This window comes from Botryllus schlosseri, chromosome 4 (genome assembly GCF_051294905.1).
Source record: "Botryllus schlosseri isolate E-star chromosome 4, Bs_hap1, whole genome shotgun sequence".
Taxonomy (NCBI): Eukaryota; Metazoa; Chordata; class Ascidiacea; order Stolidobranchia; family Styelidae; genus Botryllus; species Botryllus schlosseri.
In genome coordinates, this window is record NC_137239.1 from 19273899 (window position 1) to 19301890 (window position 27992).

Genomic DNA, 27992 nt, shown 5'->3' on the forward strand with positions numbered 1-27992 from the left:
AGGAATTTTACTTTTTTGGAGTAATCACGTAGTCTCTGCCCACTTGTGAGCTACTTACTCGAACGGTTGTATTTCAAGAGTATAACTTACATTTCTAGTTCATAGGTTTTTAAAGCAGTCTATCTTTATGACGTTTTTGATTTTGAGATAAATCGTCTATGAGAGTGGCATTTTTATAACGAACATACCAAATTCTGTTAATTTATAATGTCATTGGTATTTTGCCGTTAGTCGCAAAGATCCATCATATGATCTGGAAAGCTGCCACAGTCCCCATCCATGTCTTCACGCTACTTAGATAACTTACGGACCATTCGCTTTTTGAGTAGGGATATCCACCCTAGCACTCCGATCTGTAGGCTACTGAAGTATTATAAATTACTACTTTGCCTAACTCTGGATAATCAATGATGGTCCGTGATGGCGTAGAAGAACTATGTAGTGCTGTGAAACTTGTCTAGCAGCACAAGTGGAAGAACAGCTTTCAAATACTTGTCAGAGATGCTTCAATTATTAGAACCATTGGAAATGAGGCCTTGAACAGCAAAAACGTTGACTAGGGAACTCACCCGGTTTTGGTTATCAACCGCATGCATATACAATATACATGTCAAGAATAACGTGTGTTTGGGTCATCCTGATATACTTATCGATCACCCTTCCTTATCTATTCAGGCGTCACTCTTTTTCGGCAATAGCAGCACTGCAAATACAACCGTAAGTGACGGAATGATGCAGCTTGATATTCAAGAGTCAAAGAATAAATTGGAACTATACTTCAAAATGGAAAAGGGGAGTTATTGGCTACAAAATGTGACGTTGTTGTACACAGCAGACAACGAAACGTTTCCGAACGCAAAATGTACGTATGATTAAACTGGGTAAAAAATATAAGGGAAGGGTTATTAACCTAGCAAGTTGAGCAGCTAGGTCTTAATTTACTCTTTGGCGCGTTCTTAATCTTAAATTTTTTCGTTGGTGCACAAGACTTATCAATTAGCACGAACAGTTCGATTTACATGCAATATATATTATATGATAACGCCACTATTTTAGCATTGAAGTAGCCAATGACGGAGTAGACTGTAAACTGGAAGACTTAGGGTGGAGTTTATTTTACACCAGTAGCGGAGGGTAGAGTATAGGAGGATTTCCACCACTCTTTTACCAGTAGGAGTTTGAAATATACATATCCTAAATTGTCGGGATATACTAGTGCGCCACTGATACCAAATGTGACACCAATTTAACACCACATAAATCAGTAGTTCTTAATCTTTTTTGGTCTGGCGCCCCTTTTCTCAAATTGCCATGTTCTTGCGCCCCCCACCCCTATTTCAAGGATTGTACTAAAACAGCTGGGGGAGACCTCGAAAGCTGGTAGCTTTTTTCGAGTTGTGACTCTACTATATTGGAAATATTTCAAGCTAGAATCGCACACAATGATCACACGAATAATAACGATCTAAGAATTGTATGTAGGCTACTATATTCGGGATGAAATGAAGGTTGTGATAACAACAATCGGATCGACCCCAATGTACGTATCGCAAATCAGCCTCTGCGGGAAGTTGATATTATTGGATTTTGTTTCATTGCTTTTTGCAACTAGTAAATCAACTGAAAATGTGGTAGAAACCTTTGCTCACATTGACTTTAGTTTGCTAAAATATAGGGAATGCTGCACCCAGGTAATGTACATGTGAGGTTGTAAATAGGTCACAACACTAAACAGTATCGTCATTCATGGTACGGTGATAAAATATTCTGATGATTTAATTTTGTAGCTCTCAAATACAAGGATATTTAGTTAAGCATTTTGGCCAAAGTGTTTCAAAGTATCTCTCATGTACAACGGGCTCAAATTTACGATCGAAAAGTTCTCATGATCTCTGTAATCTTCATTTTACATAAATTATAATAAATCACGGAATTTATGGAAACAATCGGTTATTGACGATGGCATATTACGCGCGCAGCGCGACGAAAAATTCCGAGACTTGATAAATTTTGTCAAATGTAAATTTGCTACGAGGATTCATTGTTAATCATATGTCCCGATATGAACTACTACACCATATGCTGCGCCTCCATTTTTGTTCAGCGCCCCCTGAACCAAGCGCTCCCATATCGTCCCGTGTGTTTCCACCCCCTTGACAATCCGAATAACCCCCTGGAGGTGCTGGAGCCAAGGTTAAGAATTACTGACATAAAGTGGGGACATCACTCTATAATATTAAACGGACGATTAGCATATACCCAGGTCCAGCCTTATCAGTTGACGGAGGAAATTTGCAAGTAACATAAACTGGCAATACGCAACAGGGCTGTTCAAAAATGACTTTTTTTCTCAAATCGTACTGGCTACTTGATAAAATTGTTAGGTTACCTAATTTAAGCCTACACACAAAATTTGGTTCAATTCCAGCCAGTAACCGCTTTGCTACAGGAGAAGAAAGTTTCTATTTATTAAATAAAAATAAATAATAAAATATCTGAAAATTTTCTGTTCACCCAATGAAATTGTTAGGCTGTCCATAAAAACGATGCTCACCAAATTTGGTTCAATTCCAAGCAGTGGAAGCGGAGTTATTGCCGTCGAAAAATTTGGATTTGAATAAAATAGTATTTACGGTGACCAATTCTTTGTTTATTTATTATAGTTGTGCTCACCGTAAATACTATTTTATTCAAATCCAAATTTTTCGACGGCAATAACTCCGCTTCCACTGGTTGGAATTGAACCAAATTTGGTGAGCATCGTTTCTATAGACAGCCTAACACTTTCATGGGGTAAACAGAAAATTTTTTATTATTTATTTTTATATAAGAAACAGAAACTTCCTTCTCCTGTAGCAAAGCGGTTACTGGCTGAAATTGAACCAACTTTTGTGTGTAGGCTTAAATTAGGTAACCTAACAATTTTATCAAGTAGCCAGTACGATTTGAGAAAAAAAGTCATTTTTGAAGAGCCCTAATGCGCAAGTTATCATCCGGATGAATGTAGACTGTAGAGTTCTGTACGCCGGTTGACATCACCTTTAAACTGATTTACAGACCATGGTGTTGTGGAATTGTCTGCGAACATGGCGGAACTCTTTCTGACAAAGGAGAATATGTCGTACAGTTGCAGTTTGGAATCTTTGGTAAGATTGAAGAGCAACGAAACAACCGTCAAGAGTCCGTACATTCAGTTGACTCCCCCGGACAAGTCAAGTCTTCAAATGCAAGCTTTCACTTTCACCAACAACAGCAAATTCGATGAAGGTAATCTATTCCTTGATAGTACAGTACACTGATGCATCGCCACAAGATAATACCGTGCTGTACAGAGTCACCTTGTCTCTGGGATACAAGGGATCTACAGTTGGAGCTGGCTTCATTCGATCTGAAGAGCAACAAAACCGTCTGCGCTCTGTTGGACACCGTGCTAGGTCTGGAAGTAATGTACAACACCATTGATGGAAAGGTGAGTTATGATGAATGGAAATGAATTTTACAAATAGCAATGCCGTTCTTTGTCGGTGGAAAATAACGGATTGATTAAATACGATATGGATATACTGGCATTATCTCACACGACCAAGTATATAAATTATTAGCAAATTCAATCCCGGAATGAGTTCTGGTGCCTGTTATAATGAAATCCACCCGCACACAATTACAATTACTTCGGAATTTTGGCAATCCAACTACATTCAAATGACCTTACAAGTTACAGTATCCGAGGTATCCAGTGTCCTTCCAAATTATAATTAGGTGATGTTTTCAAGATAAAATTAAAGCCAACTAGTTGCTGTTCGTATGGTGTTTGTAATCAGATATGGGTGTTACAATATCAGCGCAACAGATACGTCTGCGGCAAGTAACAATGACTTTAAAAAAATTATCAATTACCATTACAATTACTCCATCTCTGCCAGCAACGCAATATAATAACACGTCCACATGGCCGCTTTTTATGCTTACTGTAAACCTTTTCCGTTCAGTCGATGTCTACCATGATTCCCCTCAAAAATGTCGACGATGTTTCTGGCTCGTGCCCCGGCAACAATGTGTCTCTGACCATACACCTAAAGGACGATGTAGGCAATGTTACTCTCGGATTTTCAGTCGTCAACGAAACGTATACCTATTACGGCGATGTCGCGAAGGGAGTGTTGGACACGATCGAATTCAAATACAACCCAGGATCAAGATATTTCCCCAATCACGGTATGCATACGCGAGATGCCAATATTATCTTTGAAACGGCTACTAGTAAATTCGTCTTGTTGAATTCGGCACTTATTGGTGGATTTGGTATTAGAAATGTAATTTTGAGGGCGATGCATCAATATTGTATTCACAATTTCGAAGGGTCTGTTTCACTGAATATAAGCGTGAATAGTGCTATACCCGTATACGGCACTTGGCGAATTCGGCACTGCGCCAAAGACGCAGAAGTGTATAATGTGATAAACAATACCAAGTAATACGGTCCACCCATCTAACCTTCACCTGTCGGCCTACTGATACTATTAAGTATTAACACCCGACATAACGGAGACTTTGTTTAAGAATTTCTGTTGTTCTTTGCTTCTTTACTCGCTAATTCATTCTGTTCTCTTACATGCATATTCCGTCGGGTCTTCTTTTGGGAGCTTTTTTGGCGATACGGGGTGGGACCCAGGTAAAGCACCGACACTACGAAACGTGCTATACTGCCGAGGCTCGGGCCGGTGTCACTAGCCGACTGTGTATTTTGCAAACTCCCCCTCTAATATCTGAATGTAATTGATATGCTAAGATGCGTGTTGACGCTAAAACGGGTACCCACACGAAGTTAGAATGTCCACCATAACTGAAGATAACGGGTATACTCTTCTTCAGCTTCTACCGACATACAAACTTTGAGGAACGCATCGCTTTGGGAGTTCGCTACTGACATCGGGTCATCGTATAATTGTTATACTGCGACGCATGTGATGGTCACATCTGAGCTCCAAGCTACCTTCAATCGGACTCGCTTGCAAGCATTTGCTGTAAAAGATGGGAAGTTCAGTAATGGTAAGCGACGAAGCGTGCTCAGACCAACAACAGGTGGTCTGTCGCCATTCAAATGTTGCGCTTTCGGATTCCGGTATTCATATCCGATTGTTGTGGCTCTGTGACGTCACTCACTTACTGATAGAACATTTCTCAACGCTTTCATACTAACTACGCAGCTTTTAGTATACTGTAGTTTGCATTATTCACTCCGTGGTGCGTGGGGGCTTGTTTTATTGGCGTCGACATGTCCAAAATTGATTCAGAAATACGACTCCGGTCAGCAATTAGAAAGCCGAGTCATTCTAACACGATGCTGTTAGCATGTGGCTGTGACTGTAACGCGCCTAATCTTGACGCTATACTGAGCATAAGCACCGCGGTCGATATTTGCCGAAATCTCACGAGCTACATTTATCGTATTTTATAGTTGGTGCCGATTGCCAAGCAAAGCCGGCGGTCAACACTACAGTTCCGATAAGTAAGTTTGCTATTCTTCTCTCAACAGAGGCTATACAATACGCAGGTTGCATTGAGAGATACGACACTGTACAATGCGATTGTGGCATTGTGCAATGTGCATATTCTATTTTAATACTCTATCGAATCTTTTTTTTTTGCTAAATACTAATACTTCATTCAGAGACCACGCAAGTTCCTGCGACCACGATTCCGGTTGTGCCTGTGCCAGTCGATCCCACTATAAGTAAGTGTGACGTACCGTAAAAATGCTGCATGTCGAAATTGTCCATATCCAGCAATACCTCAAACACATTGAAAATCTGCAAGAAATTCCAGATACTCCGTAATACTTATCACTTATCCTATACAATTTTCGAAAACTAGTGAATCCAGTCAGAGCCGAGCAAAAACCTCCCTGTTCCGTATTCTAAGTCCGGAAACACTTACATATCCTATATACAAATGGCAAATCATTATAATAAGAATTATTTATCAGCCGTCCATCTCAATCCGTACTTCTTTTAGCGGACGAGATTCCCACATTCACTTCACTTCACTACGAGCTTAGAGAATCGGCAGTTATCCATGTAGTTCTATGCACTATGGCATTTTTATGGAAATATAATCAGGTTGATCATACCACGAAAAAAGTCTGCTAATTGAAGCCTGAAATGATACTGAAAAAAGACATGGGTGTCTATCTACACTTACAGATATCCAGGGCATATTAATCAAAGAATGTGCGATGTACTGTACAGTCATACACTGATTGTAGTAACTATAGTCATTCCTGATTATAATAGTTATGATTTTGCAGGTAACCGCACAATCAAAGACAAAAAAGACAAGAACATGACTTGCCTTATTGGCGAATTCGGACTACAATTGTATATCATGTACAATAACACTAACGGCAACATGACTGTAAGTAACATTCAGTAAAATGATGGATGTTATCGCCGCAATAGTGCACCGAAACATAGCCTATATCAGAGGTCTCAAACACGCGGCCCGCGAGACCATTATGTGCGCCCCGCGACGGCATTTTGGATTTCGAAGTATTCGACAATATTTAACTACCAATCTCTTTTTTAATTTGAGAACTTAAAATTCGCTCTGAAACTACTCCAGAAGAAGCCTGAAACTACTCATCAAACTTCATTATTACATCACTTTCAAAAGTTACCACGCAGCAGTGGAAGATCAGCAATTACGTGACATTACTTGTTCATGATGATAAAACATGACCCGTTGATGATTCGTGACTGGAAATTGTGATTTGGACTTGGCCGCGACCTTCTGTAGAATTACTCGTACTCGTACTCGTCGCGTCAAACGTTACAGTCAGAGAAGGACTTTTGTGACTAAGAATGCCGTGACTTGGTACAACCACGGACGCAGCAAACTATCAAACTGCATGGTATCAGAAACAGTAAAATATCAAAGTTTGTAGCTTGCGTTGCGTAGCTTATTTAGATATCTACGCAGGTCGGTATGGCAACCGCCATTGGCATTATGTTGCCCGTTGGTTACATTCTGTGTCATCTTCGGTATCTTTTATATGTTATTATCGCCAATTAAATGTGGCGAGTATTAAGTAGTCGCAGCCTATGCTTCACAGCTGTGACACCAATGGATTCTTCGGCGATTGCACATTTCTACTGCTACGGCACAGTATTCATTATGTTCAAGTTGTTATTGATCTGTTCCATTTCGAAGGTAAATCTAACGCTGCTTATATTCGACTTTGGTAATATCAAGATCAATATAGCCCATCAGGAGCCCGAAACCCGGATTAGGATGTACTGCTCCGATGCTCTGATATCAGATCAATCTTTGTAAAATTCTTAAATTCTACCTATAATTGTGGCACGTCAAATGCCCACTAGCTGCAAAATTATAACGCGAATGCTTTTACGATGTCCTGATGCATTTGTACTGTCGCATGGGGTCTACAACTAATTATTTTGACAAACTATGCCAAGTACAGCAACAATTTTATTCAAATATTTAAAAATGTGATTTTTGTCGTGCCAGGCGTGAATTCGCAATAGTAAATCACATTTTCACGATGCGTGTGGAATGGGCGTCTGCAAGGTCCCGTCAAATAAGGCCTACTTGAAAATACATTGAATTTCCTTATTATTGTTGTTGCGGCCCGCGGCGCCATCAAAAGATACGAAATAGGCCCGCGAGCACATTTGAGTTTGAGACCTCTGGCCTATATGATGACATACGTCAAGAAATGGTGATAACAACACTGTAACAATTCCAACTTTGCACCGTGGCGTTCTAAAAACGATGACATATCGGAATACAAAAAAGTATTGGGATTTGTAAGCGTAATCAGTTACGACGATTAGAGCAATTTTAAGTAATCGTAATCGTGATCGATTGCATTCAAAAAACATGTAATCCATTTTTTGTAAAAGAACGATTACTCAGTTGTTTACGTTTATGAAGACTATGCCATAAAATGAACATTAGTGAAAAATGAATAGTGTGCACTGTGCATCGTATCATGTTGTTAACAGCAGAAATGTCGGACTTGCCCATTTATACTTGACAAGAATTAATAGCTATATGCTCGTCATTGCGCATCGAATTATCCACAAGTCAGATATTTCATGTAGTAGTATGACTGAGCTGGGAGAAACTTCGGCATGCGTTATGCCTGGGGATCAGCAGATACCACTAGCCTACATCAGAGGTATCAAACTCAAATGTGCTCGGAGGCCGATTTCCTAATTTCTGATGACACCGCGGGCCGCAGCATCAAAAATAGGGTTGGTTTGTTTGTTTTGTTCTGTGGTATTCGTGGTGTTTGTCGACTACTATGGTAATTTACACCAGGCTGATAGTGTTCATTATTTTCCGTAACTGCCGACTTATAGCACGGCCCACCTCTAGGCTTTTTGCAAGACACCGCTTACGCGGATGAGGTGGCGAGGAGGAGCCTAGATAAACCTCCAAAAATAGGGTATTCAATGTATAATATCGAAGTAGGCCTTATTTGACGGCACCCTGCAGACAGCCATTTCAAAAACATCGCGACAATGTAATTTACTATTATACTATTCACGCTTGGTACGAAAAAAATGACATTTTCAAACATTTGAATAAAATAATTATTGTGCTGGGCATAATTTGGTAAAATAATGAGTTATAGACATCATGCGAGAGGACGGATGATGACATCGCAAGAGCTGTCGCGTTATAATATTGCATCTTATAGTGGAACTTTGACGTGCCACAATTTTATGTAGAATATTTTAAAATTTATTTACTGAGGATTGATCTGATATCAGAGCATGTGAGCGATGTAGTCTAATCCGGGTTTCTGATATAGTCGTGATAAGTAGGCTATTGTTACAGTCATTGCCGAAGTCAAATTAAACCAGGGTCATATTTTTTTCAATTAATATAGGAACAGATTAATAATTTAAATATAATCGTTATTGTGCCATAGCAAAAGCATTGTTTCTTAACGTATTTAGCGAACGTACCTCTTGTGTTTTCAATAAGATTTCCCGTGTCCCTGTCCATTTTCAACAAGATTTCTGATGGTAGCCTACCTATTTAAAAATCGGAAAGCCCATTTGCATAACATCGCGCGTATGGCGCGAAGAATATTTTCCAGTTGAATAAATCGGCCCAGAAAATATTCCACTGCATATAGGCCTATTTCCACAATGCATCTCGTACTCCCTGATGTGGTGCTTTGTACCACTAATGGGCTACGGACCCCTGGTTAAGAACCCCTCGAATAGAAATTTTCAATCGCCATTGGTGATACAGCTGTGGAACGTACCACTACCTTACTAGCCACTGATAATCACACGGATAAAGAGAACAGACAATAATTGGGATTCATTTTAATAATATATAGATATTATTAAAATGTATATTAAAGTTCTGTACCCCACGAGTCTCTTCAATTAGGATTCAACCAAATATACGTCACGGGGGCCACAGAATGCCAATGGTTTCGATACTGACCTGATTAGATATATCCCACGCAACGCAAGCTACGACGATTTGATGTATTACTATTCCCATGACAGTTTCATAGATTGTTGCGTCCGTAGGATTACCAAGTCACCGTTCCCGAGACCCGAGTCCTTCTCTGATTTCAACGCTTGACCCGACTCAACTCGAGTCGTTTTTAGTTTATCACCCAGTTCAACCAACATCGAGTATTTTGACGAAAGGTCGCACCAAACAAAATCACAATTTTCAGTCACGAATCATCAACGGGTCATGTTTTATCATGATGAACTGAGAATGTGACGTAATAGCGATCTTCCACCTCATGGTAGATTTTAGAAGTGATGTGATAGTGATGTTTGTTGAGATTTTAGGTTTATGTAGTAGTTTTAGAGTGAACTTTGAGTTATTAAATCTAAAAAAGATATATGACACTTGAATTTATTGTTGAATACTTTAAATTCCACAATGCCTTCGCGGGCCGCATAAAATTGTCTCGCGGGCCGCGTGTTTGAGACCTCTGGCCTACATCGTAGAAAAGAATGATCTAGGGCAGTGGTTCCCAACCTTTTTCATCTCGTGCCTCCCTTGGCCGAAATTTAAGCCAAAATTCCCCCCTTAGCCCTTAGGAGAAATCTGCCCGATGATTAAAAAAGGTAATTTTTACCGCGCGAACACCTGTTACCTGAGAGAATAAGACGGGTGGTACCGAGTGCTTGTTTCTAGCAGGGCTCTAACAACACTGTGTAGACCTGCAAAAACAATGGTCTTGGTCCCAATCAAACAAATTCTGGAAGGCTTGACTCAACAGACCCCCACACTTCCATATTTGTTTTCTGCATACCATGCACCAGTCGCTAATAGAACTGCTGTGATAAATCAGTATGCATAAATTTACTGGTCTCGCGATTTTTTTCTCAAGTTTGTTTATACATTTGGCCAATAATATTGGTACTTTCATATATAGCAGGGTTGACCAGACTCTAGTCGAGACAATCTGTGTATTGACTCGACTTGGACTGGAGTCATTGTGCATGACTCGAAGCTAGCCATATGACTGGAGACTATAAGACGGCCAAGGCCGACATTCCACTGTAATTTCGAAAAACAGTAAAGTGACCACCCTATTGGAATTTCGTCTATTGGTCCTGGTACTTGAAAATGCGACAAGAAACTGTTCAAAGTGAGGAAAATTAGTATATTATAAATCCAAATCATTTAATATCACCAAACAGAGTTATAAAAAAGTGGGTTTAACTAACAAGACTTCAACTGGAAACTGAACAGTCAACACAATGATTTGGACTCGGACTCGAGTCATACTACCATTACCATGACTCGGAATCGACCCTCTGCTCGGTGACTTGGACTCGGACTTGACTCAATGGTGAATTGAAAATGACTCTACTTGACTCGAGTCAAAGCTATGAAAGTGAGATTGACTTGTCACTCGGGGCCTCGTGACTTGGTTACAGCACTGATATATAAAATACATGTGATCAGATTTGCTGCTGGAGGTCATTGAAATTTAGGACACCCATTACGTTTCGGCAACATTGCACCAAGTTTAACATGTATTTTTTTCGATCGGGTAGCTGTTCACTAAAAATAATGCAAGGCTAGTGATCTCTTTGACTTGAATCGATGACGTTGGAATATTTTTGTCACTGTCTGAAAATGTTGACTTGAAAATTTAAGATAAATACTTTCACTAGAGGTATTGTTGTGATAGATTCGGCACGGCATTTGCTCGCTGAGGATATATTTGATTGAGAGGCCGTCGCTGGCCTACAAAATTGTCATGCGAACTGCATCACATCTGAACTAGTTCTATAAAAAAAAAACAAGGGGGAATTCGTTATGTGAAAAAGAGATTTCAAATAGCATTTGAACAAAATAGCATTTGAACATACTTTCAGCAAACAAAACCAGCCATAAGGAGCATACGTTCGGATATAACTGGTTGACTACATGACAGTTCGGACATGAACAATTTGGGAAATCCGTTACAATTCTCAAGTGGAATTCCTCCCTAAAAATTGCAAAATTCCCCCCAAGGGGGGAATTCCTCCCCGGTTGGGAACCACTGATCTAGGGCAAGTTTTTGCAACTTTTGCAACTTTTTTTACAGCTTCTGTAAGCTTCGTAAATACTCATAATGTATGTAGTATGGTGTTTTAATCTGTTTGGAGGAATTTTATGTTGCAACTTTTTGCAACTTTTGTCTATATTTTTCATGCAACTTTTTTCTGCAACTTTTATCAAGTATTGCGCAAAATATGCTATAAAACTATAATAAAGACTAAATAATGGATTTCAAGTGACAATGCGGTCCACCATAGGCGCCGGACGCAGGTATATTGGGTATGCCGTGTTTACCTAGCAATTTTTTCGGGTATGCGGCATACCCACTAGTCCGTTAGTCATGAAACTCCCTGAACTAACTGGTAAATTGTGCGAACCCTATGTAAATAAAACGGAACAAGCAGACACCATGCAAATTTTAAACTGCTGGAACTTTTCGAGTATCTCATACCCTCATTTCCAAAAATTGTATAAATGCAACGTCTGCAACTTTTGTTAAAATTAAAAAAATAAATGCAACTTTCTCAGGTTTTTAGTGTAACAAAAACTTGCCCTAAATTGATAACCTGTAACCACCACTCTGCATGGATTCACAATTATTTATGTATTATTTTTGATTATGCTTAGTTAAGCGCAGTTTGAACGTTGCTGTTAGGCGAGGAATATGTACAGCGGACAAAGATTGGAAATTTGATACTCGTCAACTGAAACATGACGACTCCAACATGAAATCATGTGATGTCAACGCTAGCTGTTTTTGCCTTTATTCGTAATGGTGACTCGTAATTAGGGCTGGGCAAAATCGAGTGCCTGAGTGAGTCGAGTCGAGTCGAGTGGAGTATTCGAGTATCACTCATTATGGCATCATAACATAATGGAAGATGTCAAAGTTCAAATATGTTTCATGCCACCCGAAAGAAGATAACGCCTGTTATCGATCACATCAAAGATACTTTGGTATTTTTTCGGCCATACCGATTTCATTGCACTTTGTGACAATGTTGTGGGATGGTCAGGACTTCGGAAATGTGTTATTTCCAGTAACGTCAGTAGCTTTGTACTTTATGTTTCGTATGCTGCAATACGGCCAATTAAGGTTTCAAGGCTTGCACAGTGGAGAATAGTATCGAAACCATAATTCTGGTTGATAAATTACTTTCAGTGACGAGGAGTGTATAACCTCAGTATTCGAAAAAATTGTCTTTTACTACTCGACCCGAATCATTAAAATTATTACTCGATTCAGATTCGAGTACTCGAATCATTTTGCCCAGCGGTACTGGTGATATGAGTCTTAGGTGAAACTATGTGTGTTCGTTTATTCAACTGCGAGAAGCATTATTCGATATGCCAGAATTTCATGTTCATTTATGTTATTCTGCTCTGGCCGTACTTAAAACGACACAAATCGTTTCATCGTTTCAAAAGTTTTAATTTACCGTAAGCCAACCGCTTATACACCCTGTTACCATCGGTCGTAGATAAGGTGAAAATCGTTAGGGGCGAGAAATCGTCAGCAATAGACTCGGATGGATAAACAATGGATATGTTGCGTCGTAACAAACTACTGACGTCACATTAAAAATATGGTTATCATTAGGCATTCCCAGAATATGTTTAAGGCTTAAGTTCAAGAAAGAATGATAAAAGTAATCATGGCTAATCGTGATTACTTTCCTCTGTAATCGTAATTGTGATCGACTAATTCGACATTGTGCTCAGCTCAAATAGTAAACGTTATCGTGCGCTGCAGCTGTAATCGCATCGCAATTGCTTGCATTAATGCAGTAATCGCACCATTCATGTTTGTGGCTAATTGATCAAGAGCTCGCTGAAACCTACTCCATTTCCTATTTCAGGCAGTGGGTTACAATTTCGACGATCTGAACATCACGACAGTTGGGGAATGCACGCCAGACAACGCAACGGTCACTTTCGAGCGCGACGACAAGGTTCAAATCGTGATGACTTTCATGAAATCCGATTCTAAAGTCTACCTGTCAAAAATCAGCGCCACCTATGACGGCAAAAACCTGCCAAAGCACAAGGAAGGCAGTGAGTGGAGTTTGTATTTATTGAGCACCGGTAAGAGTTGCTAGGTTTTCATATGGACAATTGGCACAGGAGTCGTGTTACGGAAAAGAACTGACACAACTTTCTAATCTTGGCTCAGACATCGCGATGTCACCATTAAATTGCTGAGCATTTGTTCGGATTTGGCGTATATTGCATTAGCATTTGTAGAAATTAATCTCTGTAATGTCACTTTGTTATTGAAATGTTTTTACAAATTACTGCATAGAAATTGAGTATTTCGTGGGTAATTTGTCAATTGCAATTAAAGCGAAAAATCACCACTCGCGTATGGGGATATAGCGTCGCTTTCATCGGTGAAATCGCTCGTATTGTGACGTTGTTGATATTAAGTCGGTGGTTATGATGATGAAAATTGAAGGTAAACACAGACACCGGCATTTTTGTGGGGCAAAATCAGACGTTGAATCGGTAGTGACGTGAAATATTATCTTTAAACGTCTAGTCGCGTTTTCGGGGTGGATTAACCTGTTCAAGTAGAAACCAAAATACTTGAATTGATACCTCGCCTGTAAATGCACACGACGAACTTCGGCTTACAGCCCTGTCACACATCGTGATAGTATTTCCCGAAGATTCAAGAATAATTCTGTGATCCTTTTGCGACTCACCCTCAGAGGGGGTCAGTAACGAATTGCCTCTACTTTTTTCAAGTACTTGAACTTGCTCAAACTTAAACTACTACTTCTAAACTTACTTTGAAATTCGCAGCTTTTACTTGTACTTGGAAAAACATTGCGACTTTACGTAGGCGATAACAACCCTCCCCCGGTGGGCGATTTTAAGAAACAGGGGAGCGAAAAGTGAAAACACCAAAGGGGGTGTGAATGTTAAAGTGCCAAAATGTACATGAAGACGGCTTACTTTGCATAGGACGCAAAAGTTTAATGAAAGGTCAACACATCGAAAAGTAGTCGCAGAAACCGGTATTCCGAGCAACGTCTGGGTGAAATTGCTCTTTTTAGTCAATCCACCAACGATCACGGTTAGGTCAATAAATTTGCCGTTTATACGTCCGCCCTTTCTGATCCGTAAATATGGGGGGGATTTGTGTCGAGCTTGATAAGGGGGCAATGAATCGAAAAAGGTTGGGAATGGGAATCACTGCTCTATACTCGAAACCGATAACGGCTATTTTGACCCCCTCTGATTATTTGCCCGAACCTTTCTCCCGGTATCCCCCGAACAGACGCTTTTATGGTACGGCGGTAACAATAAGTATACGTGTAATATAGGTTCCGTGACCGTGAATGCCGCCGTTGAAGAATTCGAAAGCCCGTACAATACTTCGTATCGATGCAGCGAGGGCAGGGATATTTTTGTGAGCAACGCCGTCGATATGGTTGTGATCAGGATGAACGGTCTGAAACTGGAAGCTCTGCCGGCGAACGGAGAAAAATACGCGAAGGGTAAAGCTCTTGTCTTCTAGTTTGTAACCGATTGAGACCGACCATATGTCAACCAGCTCTCCCAGTAAAACAATATGACAGTCGAGTGATGTTTGTAAAATTAGCTATAGAGACCACCAAGTGTTATCCACAGCTGGGTAGAGGTTCGGGTAGTGTATAATGTAGGGTTACAATACGTCCTCCTTTAAGAGGATTGGTCCTCCTTTTTCAGGTTTTGAAAATATCCTCCAGGGACGCCTAAAAGTTCTCTTTTTTGAGATTCTGTCCTCTTTTTTGAGAATATATGTTAAATGTAGGGCAAATTCGAATGAGATAGAGTAAATCAGCACTGAAGTAACGCTCCGGTGGATATTTGGGGAGCTGAGCCGGAAATTTTTTTTAAGTCAACCACCTTATAACGTGATACAAAATCTGTATTTTGGGCACTAAGCGAGAAAGTTAACCTTGTAGTCAACTGACCACGAAGTGGGAATAATTCACCAATTTCTCAAGATTTTCCTCCGGCATCCTAAGTTTGAAAATTTTGAAAAAGTGCGCTCCTTTCCCGATTCCTAAATATGGTAACCCTACTATAATTGCCTATGATTTCTTCGAGTACCCCTTGCCACCATAGAGTTAATTTAACAAACGAGAATTACAGTTTCGCTACTTGGTGGATCCTTGAAACCTCGATCATACGTATTGCAACATATACGAAACATGCAGTACGAAAGCTACCCTACCCATGTTTATGAAAATGACATATCGGTATGGTCTAAATCTAAAACTACCAAATTATCTTTAATGCGATGTATAGAACAGGTGTTGCATTCTCTGTGGTCGCATGCAATATGCGCATCTACACTTTCAACGTTTTTCCTCATGTATAATGACGTCATAAGGGGTGATACTCGAGGAGTGTTTTCCCGAAGCTGCCGCAAGTCGAGTTCTGGATTTTGATACTACAACTACCAGTTCATGTCCTGGTATGGATACGGAAGGCTATAGTATTTATATACAGTACTCTACAACTACTTGGTTGGTATTCCACATTACTTACTCACACTTGCGGGCGATTTTCAAGTGTCTGGTCTCCTGTCACGACGCTGTCGAAAGCTCAGTGTCATTCATCACGCCTCGTAACCTCGGTCACTAACCGCTACGTGATCTATTAGCCTTTCACTATTTAATAACAGCCAACCAGTGCTTCCAAGATCTGCCCGCGGTGGCCGCGACCTCGGGCGACTACTTTATCAACTCTACGAGCGGGAAGAACGGAACTGTCTGCGCCGCGTTTACGATGACTGTGGACGCTGTGGTTACGTACCAGCAACTCGTCAACGGAAACGTAAGTTGATTTGCGCCGCGAGTTTCATAATTATTGATCAATAATGGTATTGTAAAAAGTAGTAGTGGCACTTATCTCTCGCGAGGGACTGTTGCGCCACAGTCTGTAATAATCTTTTCTTATAAGTTACTTTGCAACATAATTTAGCTAGGACCATATACGTAGCGGGGTTGCATAAGGTTTCGGTAGTTATTGGTTTGCCGATTTGTTATATGAGGTGTTGACAGAGGTGTTCAGTAACGTGTACTTGTACTTTTTCGAAGAACCCAAGCAGCTTTATCCTACACACATTCAGTAACAGATTTTTGCACTTTATAACATAGCAGAAACGCACACAGTTGCAGATACCATTTCTATACAGCCGAGAACTGTTCACATCGCGGTGCCAGGAAAATCCAACAGCCCCCGAGACGAAAGCTTTGGATCTTGCAACAAAGACAACACGACCACGCTCAGCATTCCGTTGGAAAACGGGAAAGTCGTTTTCAACTTCACCTTCAGGAAGCAGAACATCAGCGGCTCCAACTACAATTATGTCATGACCGACGCGGTATTGCGATATGCCACGGATTCGAAATACTTTCCGAATCACGCGCACGTCGGTGAGCTGCGATTTAGAAGTTAGGATTAGTGTCAAAATGTGATATTCTTTCAAAAACCCTATGTTCAATTTCATCTATAATACTGTATTATTATACCCAGTTTCAGCGTATTTAAAATTCGATTCGAAATCTAAAATGTCACATCGAACTTGATTTAGAATCTGAATCAAAATTCGATCCGTAATGAAAGGCTGTAAATGGAGAAATATAATTATACATGATCGAATTGTATTGTAAAGTACTCGAGTAAGTATAGCTTCGAAAAGTGGGGCTGGTTAGTATTGTTGTTTTTGGTATTCATGGTGTTTGTCGACTATTATGGTCATTTACGCCAGTTCAATTTTCTTCATTTATATTCCGTAGCTGCCGACTTGTGGCACGGTCCACTTCTAGGCTTGTATAAGACACCGCTCACACGGATGAGATGGCGAGGAGGAGCCTAGATAAACCTCCAACACTGGTACTGGCGTCGCAACCTAATGGTAACAAGTAGCCCACGAGGTCTGATACTTTTGAAATTGGAAGATGCGTCTTCGCAACAAACGCAAACCGACCAATGACATCAAAATAGGTGAACTCTCGAAACAAATTTCAGTTACCGTGATACCGGCTTGTTTCATAATCATCATCATCATCATCATCATTGATATATTAGCAATTTTATCAGTTCAATACACCACAAAAATGCGATACAATGAAAAGATATAGGAAGGTGCCGAAGCGACTTGGAGTAGTCTATGGAATCAGACACCCACCTTGGCCTAGGCGATGTAAAGAGGAGGCATTCACACTGAGTGACAAGTAAAGAAGATGGTATAGAAAAAAGCAAGGGACAAAAATGGGGTGACATGTCATTGAAGGCGAGATCGATAGGTCAGTCGTGGTCCGGTCATCTTGAGGATGGACTAGTATTTCAAGCAGTATGTATGACTATATCACTAGAAGTGACACAAACCTATCCATAACTATACATTCTACCTATAACTCCTCGCCACCTCATCCGTGTCAGTGGTGTCTTACAAAAGCCTAGAGGTGGGCCGTGCTATAAGTCGGCAGTTATCGGCCTGGTGTAAATGACCATAGTACTCGACAAACACCATGAATACCCCAAAAAACAAACAAACCTATTACTAAATCAACACTGTAAAAAAGTTAATATATTTTCTAAAAAAAAAATAGTTGAGTAAAAGCGTAGTTGGTATGTAAACTTGACTAAGACGTGTAGGTATGTAAAAGCTCACGTTAGTATAGTAAGTATTTTGGCCGCAAACTATCAAGCAATAAGTGAAACTTGTGGAGAGTTTAATTTGCTTGAGCGAGTATTGTAAGTATGAAAATAAACTATAGCACCAACAAAGTGCAGTCGTACGCAAGCCCTACATCACTGACCACCTCCTAGTTTGAACCGGTGTTACTCGTGCTTCACAGCTGGCGACATGGTGACGCTGAGTAACATGTCACTCAGTCTCTTTATGAGTGACGAAAGCCATTCGTACAAATGCAGCAGTAACGTGACCGCTTCACTGACCGACGGCAAGATCTTCATGGCCGACGTTCAGGTTCAACCATTCGGCGTAGACAAGTCGGACGGATCGTTCAGTGCCGGTGAGATTTTTACGGCGATATATTTTGGAAGAAGCTGGAAGTGTTCTAGATTAAGATGGTACCAATTGTAATCTTTCGCGATATTGAGAAATTTAGATATTCTTCTATCTACGATGTAGTTTTCATATTGCTGGCTAGCATGTAATATCGCGGCGTTTCGGTACCTAATAGGAGGGCATGAGCGTAATATTATAGAAGTTGAAATGCTATTACGATTACGAATACGGTCAGGATGGGAGTGCGCCTTTTTAGGATAGCGGGCCGGAAAACCGAATGTCCCAAACGTTATGGAATAAATAGTTTATGAAAGTCGATTTGGCCGAGGGGTCGCATACTTCGAGCAGTTGGTCCGAAGTGTCTACTTTCAAAATTGCGAGCGTTACAAGCGCAAAATGACTACATGACAGAACGCATAGGTAGAATCTTTAAAAATATATTCAATCACCATAATACCGGCGCTCTTTGGTGCATTCTTGTGACAGTTTCACCCGTCAAAGTGATGCAAACTCATTCCTAACTAAATTTCTACTATTCAAAATTCAAAGATGTAGAAACTAAGTAAAGTTTCGTCTGAAAAACCGTTACGGTAGAAGTCGAAGTAGTCTAAAAACAAACTACTTGAGCAAGAGTGCAAGTCGGAAAACCGATACTTGAATACTTCGAACAAGTAGAAGTACTTCGTTACTGTCCACCTATAGGATTCGACGTAATGGCATAATTCGGACTTGGGCGTGAATTCGAAGCTAAAATACGGTACAGACAGGGTCACTATTTGAGTATATCAAATCCACTTATCTCTAAAAGAGGTAGACGGTTCAGTTCGGTTTATTAGCACCTTTCATCAGTTCGATACACCACAAAAATTGCGATACAATGAAAAGATAGGAAGGTGTCGAAACGACTTGGAGTAGTCTTTGAAATCAGACACCCACCTTGGCCCAGGCGATGTAAAGAGAAGGCATGCACACTGAATGAGAAGTAAAAGAAGATAGTATAGAAAAAGCAAGCGACAATAAATGGAGTGGCATGTCACGGTGGCTCTCCGTAAATGCTGACTTATAGGCGACGAAATCTTGGAATTTCGTATCTTTCGGCATTTGAAATCGCAAATCTTCTCCGAGTCCGGGGTCCCTTTTCTTTACCTGCATTTTGAGTTAGGCATGTCTGTTCTGGTCTTTCTATAAGTAGCCTTTTCTCTACAGCTCTAAATTGCGAAAGTGGTTCAAGCGGGCTCTCTAGGACGGCGTTAATTGCGATATATGCCTCGATCGGAGTCGTTTGTCTGGTGCTACTTGTGGGAGTTGGCACATTTTGCCGCAGGAGAATAAGGCAGAGGCGTCTCGGATATAAAACATTTGACTAAATACGCTATTTCTCTCGATTATTGTAGATTTTGTTGATAATTGACCGCTGAATAGTGAAAATTTGGCGTGCGGATCTGACAATGTTTGTCCGGCTATGTCTGAGAAATCGTTGAAAAGCAAATTTTCAAGGAATCTGATGCACTTTTTACCCTGTATTTAACCTATAATACTTTGTATAGTATAGACCGGGAAGTTCGTTCGTACTTGAAGGGAAATATGTTTTTATTTTCAAAAATCTGCCTCAGTTCTTGAAAACGGAACGATAAAGAAACCTGTTGTGATTTAATGAATTGGGAAATTGAAATTTTCAGACATTCTGAATTCTCTAGGTACTTCTGGATGTTCCTGACACAATTAATCAATATTCCATAGCGTGCAGTGCTCATCATACAATCACACAATGATTAAGCGTAAATGAGCATCTCAATATAGCCGGGCAAACGGTGGTCCATTCCCAACTTAAACTCAACCGTTAGGCGATGCTAACGTATTCTAATTTTCTCTTTTTTCGCGACCTCTTCGTCTTGAACACTGTAACGGACGCGGACGGCAAAATACAGCGGAAAATTGTGCATCAGATGACTTGAGCCCGCTTATCCCTATTATCGTTGGCTCCGTATTAGCCGGACTGGTTGTAATCGTTTTGGTGGCGTATGTGATCGGTAGAAGACGGAACAGCGCTTCAAGTTACGAAAGCATTTAATTCAACCCTATCATTGCCATTTGGAGTTATTGCGTATTCATTCATCGTTACCATCTGTGGTTGCTTCATAAAATTGCAATGCGTGTGAATTTTTTGGGCGTTTCTCTATGGCTTCGACACCATCAGTATATTTATGTGACAAATATATTACGTTTGATGTTTTCATTTCTGCTCATGTACATCGAATCCGATATCTCTTCTATTTAATTTATATTTATCTCTCGCGCCAAATGCAATTTTGTACATTAAACGTTGATCTTTGCATTTTTGTGCGTGCGTACGGTAAAAGATTGGTAAAGTTGGTATTGCGGTGATTTTTGTGTTTGTGGCCGGCTTGATGGTCACTGATTTATCATTTCGAAAATAAACTCCCGCCTGTCTTGGACCGCCTTTGAAGGGTGACGCAATAATATTAGTCCTTCTCTGTTTGGTCGTGATTTTGGTATCCCGTGCAAATTACTTCATTTCCGACGAACAAATCATTAAAATACATGCAATTCTAACTCATGTTGTTGTTCGAGTGGCGAGACAGCGCAGTGGTGTTGGTGTGTTACATATTACTATAGTTAACAAACAGCACTCACAGCAGTATAGGACAATGATGCTTGGCGGATTTGAGGCTCTCATGACAGCTGGAATTAGCCTACGACTCTCGGTAGTTTACATCAATCTGGTAATAATTTGTTATTGGTGCTGAATGCGCCTAAATGGGTAGCCTATATTCGCCTCTATCGCGCGGTTTCCAGTCAGCATGCCGGGCATATTCGCTGACGCGCCGATTGCCATACTCCAGTACCTCAACATAATGGTGAAGAGTCTATTCTGCGATATGTTATAATGCCTTTCTGCCTGTTGTTACGGCCAATACAAGTAAAGAACATGAGGTAAGGGAGTGATGATGGGGATACCAAACGTAGACTACAGCAATTTTTGTGCGTCGCTTCAATTCTGTATCAGTAATTTGCCTGAGACATAATCGCGCGGTAATGGTGGTTTGCGTTGGTTATTTTGCGCGACGAGTGGCGGATGTAATATCATAGCGTCGTTCATTTTATAGGTTCGACTCTGCGAGATGAAAAACTGAAAGGTAAGGAATTTGTATTTGAAGGTAAGGTAAAACTAGCAGTCAGTAGCCTATTATTGAATGGTACTCACAGTAGCATATGCTTGTCATACACGTTAAAATAGAATGCCAGTTTGTTGAGTGTATACCAGGCTATATATGCTATAATGTTCATGTTTGTATAGTATACACTAGCTATAAGTATTGTATGTCTTGTAAATCCGTTAATGGTTAAATAGCAAAATGAATATCACTCCTATGCTGCAATAGATTTGATCCTAATGTATTAGGTCTTGCCTGTTTTAGGATGTTGGATATATCCGAAAAATAGAACGACCACGTCGCAAAAATAGGAATTAGCAGGGTTGTAATGACTCGAGTCATGACTCGACTCGAGTCACGATTTTTAATGACTCGACTTGACTCGAGTCAATTTCTCAAAATACGGAAATGACTCGACTAGACTCGAGTCAATCCGTGTATTGACTCGACTTGGACTCGAGTCATTGCGCATGACTCGAAGCAAATCATATGACTCGAGACTCAGCCGGCCAAGACCGTCATTTCATTGTAATTTCGAAGAACTGTAAAGTAACCACGCTATTGGGATTACGTTTATTGGTACTGGTACTTGAAAATGCGACCAGAAACTGGTAAAAGAGAGGAAAAGTAGTATATTATAAATGCGAACCATTCGATATCACCAAACAGAGTTATAAGAGTGGGTTTAACCAGACTTTACCTGGAAACTGAGCAGTCAACACAATGACTTGGACTCGGACTCGAGTCATAATACCATGACTCGGACTCGAACCTCTGCTCGATGACTTGGATTCGGACTTGACTCGGTGGTGAATTGAAAATAACTCGACTTGACTCGAGTCAAAATCATAATAGTGGGAATGACTTGTGAGTCGGAGCTTTGTGACTTGGTTACAACCCTGGGAATTAGGGCATGGACTGAAACTTTTGAGACGAAAGCGGACAAGGCCAAACATTCTCCCTATAAGTCTCCATTGGGGCTGCCGTTTTAAGGATTCATTTTATGAATGATTTCTTGCAACTTCATAACAATTGACGATAAAATTTAGCTTGCGTCAAGAATCGAAATGCCGCTTTCAACCCGCGGTAGTCAGGCGTACCATGGTAGCTTACTTGCTTGACTAGCCTAGGAAGTGTGATTCGATTCGTTCGAACACCTGCCCGGGCCTGTGTACCGCCATGGCAAGGCTAGCAAGGCACGTGATTTCGGCGATGCTAATCAGGGTTTGGTTGCAATTTTTTGAGGTCACGCATGTAATATTTAGTGTTATTTGACAGTTGATGTCGATTGTCAAGCGGAACCTGCGGTGAACACTACCGTACCAGCACGTACGTTCCCCATTCTACGCTCCGCATCCGCATACATAACAGTAATCAAACACTGGCCACGATTCTAGATGTCAAACTATATACAGTGCAATTATGTGGTATTGGACGTGTATACTGTATATACTTTGGAGGATAGAACGTTTCGCTATCATACTTAAAGTTATTTAATCGTATATCTAGAGACCACACGAGTTACGGTGACCACAATTCCATCTGTGCCTGTTCCAGTTGATCCCACTATCAGTAAGTAGTACATATTTTATGCTAAAGCTCAATAGAACTGTCTGTTCAAATGTCTCGCACACAAATTGGGGAAACTGTATGTTTTAATAAAAATTCATGCCTGGTAAACCAAGAGAAAAAGTACAACAATATTTAACCTGGCATAGTGTGTTTTGCTATACATTGGCCCATATTCAGACGATGTTGACAGGTTGGAACTAAGCCTTCTGAAGACACAAAGGTTGCAAATACTTTGTCCCGTGTAATATTTCTCATTTCACGATTGCTTGGCTAATTGCTGTCTTATTTAAAAACGGGAAGTGATGAGTAACCATCGGTTGCATATAAAATGACCAATGAAACCTCCAATATGTGGTAGTTCTGAAATAATATATATTCAGTTACCGCGACACTGGTTATTTCGCCCGGTTGTTATGACACTTTCGCTCACAGAAGAGATACTAACATATCTGAAAGTTACTTTTCAGTAATTTCTATGAGCTAGGTGGTTCTCAACCGCCGGTCCGCGGACCGGTGCCGGTCCGCGACGTCATTCCTGCCGGTCTGCCAGGTATTTTACAATTTTATTCCCTAATTTCAAGATGCAATGTTGAAGGCTTGCCCATTGATAACATAGATACAGCATCAAATTTTAAACTGATTCAGAACTTCGTGAGGTGAAATTAGGGTTGGAAACATGTTGGATTCGACCTAGAGTTCAAGACGTGTCATTTGACGACATGCAAGCGACAAGTACAGAACGGATACGAGCTGACTCATCGCTAAACAGCGCAGTTTGCGCGATCATTTGTTTTCGATTCCTTCATTTTGTGCAGGATCGTAACTGGGGCACGCCAAACCGCCAAATTGGAGAGGACCGAGCTTGAAAAGGGCCCAAAAGTATTTTGCAAATGAACATAAATCATATATCGTATTATTTTGAAACTTTTCCCAACATTTTTCCAGTTTCTATTCGAGCTTTGCGCGATTTAGTGTCACCAAATGTATCGCTTTTAGGTGCCCTTCTCCGATAAATACGCATGATTTATAAATATCGGGATTTCGGCATCAGCCATTACCGCGCCACGACGTATCACCACATAATGAAGTTTAGGCTAACATGGGACTCCGAAAAGTGCGCCAAAAATACGGCAGCGTGAAAACCGATTCAGTCATGAATGATCGAAAATGTTCGCTATTGGCGCGAATAAGCTACATAATCGGGATGGTGTGAACGTGAGATTCACGTTCGCGTTCCGTGTGTGAACCTCATAAATTTAGAGGTTCACGGTCACAAACGAACCTTGGAAGGTTCTTCACTGTGAACCTTCTTCATATATTACAATTTTCACTTCATCATAACATCTTTAATTAAAATATATTGCATTTCAACTGCGGGCCCCTCTATGTATGGCGCTGGAAGCATAAAAAATCAACACTAAATGAGGAATGAGCATGCATATTGACAATTTCAAAACATTTTCTTGCTATGTTGCAAAAGTTTGTTCGAAATTACTAGCTTTCCGTTTGTGAATGTTTAGTGATTCTCTACGCTGTGAGCTTGAGCCTAAATGACACAGCATCAAGAGCGAAATACACCACATGTTTGTTTCCATGTATTCATGGTGTGTGTCGACTACGATGGTCATTTACACCAGAGTAATTTCCTCATTTTTATTTCGCAGCTGCCGACTTGTAGCACGGCCCAATTCTATACTTTTTTAGACACCGCTTACACGGATGAAATGGCGTGGAAGAGCCTAGATAAACCTCTAACACTTGGGCGGAAATTTTGGAGTCGACCTTGGTCGGACTCGAACCCACAACCCATTGGTGTTGCAGCCGTCGATTATACCACTATGCTATCTCGCCACAATACACAATATGTAGTCAACGAATGTTGCTTTATTTGGTGTAAAAAATCTAGCAGTGTACGGGTCAATCTTGACTTCATGTGTTTATTGTAGCCTATCATAAAAACAAAATCGGTGCGATCGGGGTGTTGGCTACTTATGCATAACTAGCTAATTGGGTATTGGGTAATATCGGTAGTATAGAAACCATCTTATACTCTGCGCAATATCAACGTCGCAATACCGAATACATTGTCCGGTCTGGCCAAGACCTTTAAGGCGTAAGCTGATATTCCCTTGCAAGTCCTTGTCGAAATTGTAGGCAATAACACGGAAAATATTGATTTTATAGGATTATTATATCATTTGATTGCCCCAGTTAATACGTTTGGCGACTTTTAAAACGTCAATATGTACTTCAGCATAGTGCAAATATGTTGCCCGAGTCGTCGCTAGGTATCGCGTACATTAATATAGGCTCTCACTTCACAGAAATGGAGGGTTGGAACTGGCAATATGACGTCATGAGGTTCACGTTAGCGTTCACACAGAACCTTTCAAAAAGGTTCGCGTTCACACAAACCTGAACCTTTCAGAGGTTCACACCATCCCTACTACATAAACTTTCTGCCTACACTGAGTAGAATGAATGTGCTCATAAGTATAGGTGAAAAGATCCACCCAACTGTAGGGTCTGCGGGCAAAGCCCCCCCCCCGAAATTTGGCTTATCGCCCTGTGGGGGCTCCAAACCAACGTTTTGGGGGGGGCTGACGAGGTGCTTTTTCGGCCAGGATTTGCGAATGGCCCGTATAGCTGCTGCTTGTAAGGTGTTTTCTTGCGGCACACATTGTGTTGGTAGTTGTCAGAGTAGCCTGCGTCTGGAGGCAGTGGACAATGAGCAAGGTAACACGACAAGGTACTTGGTTCGACTCCGAAATGCTTCTTCTCTCAATATTGTCAAAGAGAAGAATTATATTCGAGTTGGCGTGGTCGGTTAAACCCACGGCCTTCGGCGCGAAAAACTGTAAACGACTCTCGGCGGTAGCACGTTTATCTGGAGAAGGAAATGTTACCTCGACTCGACAGACTGGATACCATAAAATCACATGAAGATAATTAATTACGATCGAAACCCTCTAAATGTCACTCTCTAACACCATATAATTGCAAAACAAGCGGTTGCCTGCTTTACATTTTGGCTTCATTTTAATTTTGACAATTCACCGGTCCGCCAGACATTTCTTGAAATTTTACCGGTCCGCGAAGTGAAAAAGGTTGAGAACCACTGAGCTAGAGTACCATTAATCTTCAGAAACCGCATTCATGCAGAGAACCAGGCACTGGGTGTTCACTATTCATGTTCATTGGTCATGCTACTTTAAAAAACATGTCTGACACCGTCTCCGAGCCTATCATCACGCATGAACATCGTCACTTTGCTATTTTGCTTTTACAGGCTACCGTTTGATCAGAGACAAACACGATAAAGACTTAACGTGCCTTATTGGAGGATTCGGTTTGCAGTTGTACATAAAGTACACAGATACCCGCGGAAACGTGACTGTAAGTTGAATCAGTAAATGCTGGTGAGGGGGTAGTAATTGTAAACGCTATATCAAGTCGAAATTGACGGCGCCCCGGAAAACTTTGATATAATTACAATTATCATAAACACAGGCAGAAAGAGTATAGCTTGCTTACCAGTCGGTCATTGCACTTGCAATTGTTGCAACCCCCCTCGTTATCGAAGTCCAGTATATAGCGTGCGCTGTGGGTGGAAAACGGTGTATTTAACATGTTCCCAACATATAAATTAGGGTGTAAATCATGCCATCGCCACTTTCTGCTACCAAATTATGCTTTCACAGTTCACACCCATTCAAATGGATGGAAACGAGTTAAATACACCACTCCCAAGACATATCCCAAGAGTGCTATGGGTTCTGTTTGTTCGTGCGTCTTTTGGCGCCATATTGGGGCCCATTCCACTCATCGGAGAAATACTCATAGGAAATGGTATATTTGTCTCATTTTCAACCAATATACCAGAAAGTGTGATTTACCTAATTTGCACCCTATACGCCAGGGATGGAAATCGACGAAATCCACGGTGTCGGTGGCTGGAGATCAGAAGATGTCCTAATGAAGAGCCGGCCTTTTCAACCAATTAATTATAGTGATGTCAACAACAAACTATACAATTTCTCGATGTTTGCAAATTGTCATGTTATCCAGCAATGAATTCTCGTGCAGAAATCGTTACGCTATTTTTCCGTATCCCGGTTACGACCTCATTGTTGAGTGCACGCCTATTTCAGGAAGTGGGCTACAATTTCGACGGAGCAAACATAAATACGGATGGGACGTGCGGTCCGGGAACCGCGCTGGTTGATTTCTACCGTAAGGACGGTATTCATATCGGAATGACCTTCACGAAATGGAATTCCGAAGTGTACCTATCGAAAGTCATTGCCTCATACGACACAAAAAAACCTGCCAAACCACAAGAACGACTCGGACAGTGAGTGGATATCTTTATACACTTGGCTGGAGGCAGAGGTGGTCATTAACGAAATGTAGGCTACTACTAATATTTGTTTTAGAGACTATTTCCCTTTATAGGTATGATAGCTAAATACCTTATATTTTGATTTTGAAAAGTTATAGAAAGCAGTTTGGGTGTATAGGTTTGCATCACTTTTGCCAGTGAAATTAGCATAGGAGTTGCGTGTCATTACTCATTTGTTAATAGTTACGACGACACGTCTTGAAATTTTGAATATAGCTCATTCCGATGAACTGGCAGGGTTGTAACA

The 27992-nt window shown here is 40.7% G+C and overlaps 3 protein-coding genes across 6 annotated transcripts in view; 2 read left to right on the forward strand and 1 right to left on the reverse strand.

Annotated features, from left to right (window-relative positions):
* Nucleotides 1–21173, forward strand: part of LOC145437253 (uncharacterized) — a 35327-nt gene extending 14154 nt beyond the window's left edge. Inside the window, exons 4-17 of one of the 2 annotated variants that reach the window (XM_080314444.1) lie at nt 676–862; nt 3058–3267; nt 3333–3469; nt 3990–4215; nt 4873–5049; nt 5459–5509; nt 5672–5734; nt 6308–6414; nt 13422–13617; nt 14892–15065; nt 16241–16392; nt 16754–16994; nt 18423–18599; nt 19802–21173. In XM_080314444.1, coding sequence (XP_080170570.1) covers nt 676–862; nt 3058–3267; nt 3333–3469; nt 3990–4215; nt 4873–5049; nt 5459–5509; nt 5672–5734; nt 6308–6414; nt 13422–13617; nt 14892–15065; nt 16241–16392; nt 16754–16994; nt 18423–18599; nt 19802–19962 — 2259 coding nt within the window. In that variant the 3' untranslated portion in view covers nt 19963–21173. The remainder of the gene's footprint in view (nt 1–675; nt 863–3057; nt 3268–3332; nt 3470–3989; nt 4216–4872; nt 5050–5458; nt 5510–5671; nt 5735–6307; nt 6415–13421; nt 13618–14891; nt 15066–16240; nt 16393–16753; nt 16995–18422; nt 18600–19801) is intronic. The other variant, XM_080314445.1, reaches the window with a different exon arrangement.
* LOC145437257 (single-strand DNA endonuclease ASTE1-like) overlaps nt 1–27992 on the reverse strand; it is a 533921-nt gene that overhangs the window by 489367 nt on the left and 16562 nt on the right. The gene's annotated exons all lie outside the window — the stretch shown is intronic.
* On the forward strand, nt 21546–27731 carry LOC145438013 (uncharacterized). The gene is made up of 5 exons (XM_080315376.1): nt 21546–21550; nt 21707–21753; nt 23281–23343; nt 26633–26739; nt 27495–27731. The coding sequence occupies exons 1-5, from the start codon at nt 21546–21548 to the stop codon at nt 27699–27701; spliced, it is 429 nt and encodes a 142-aa protein (XP_080171502.1). The 3' UTR covers nt 27702–27731.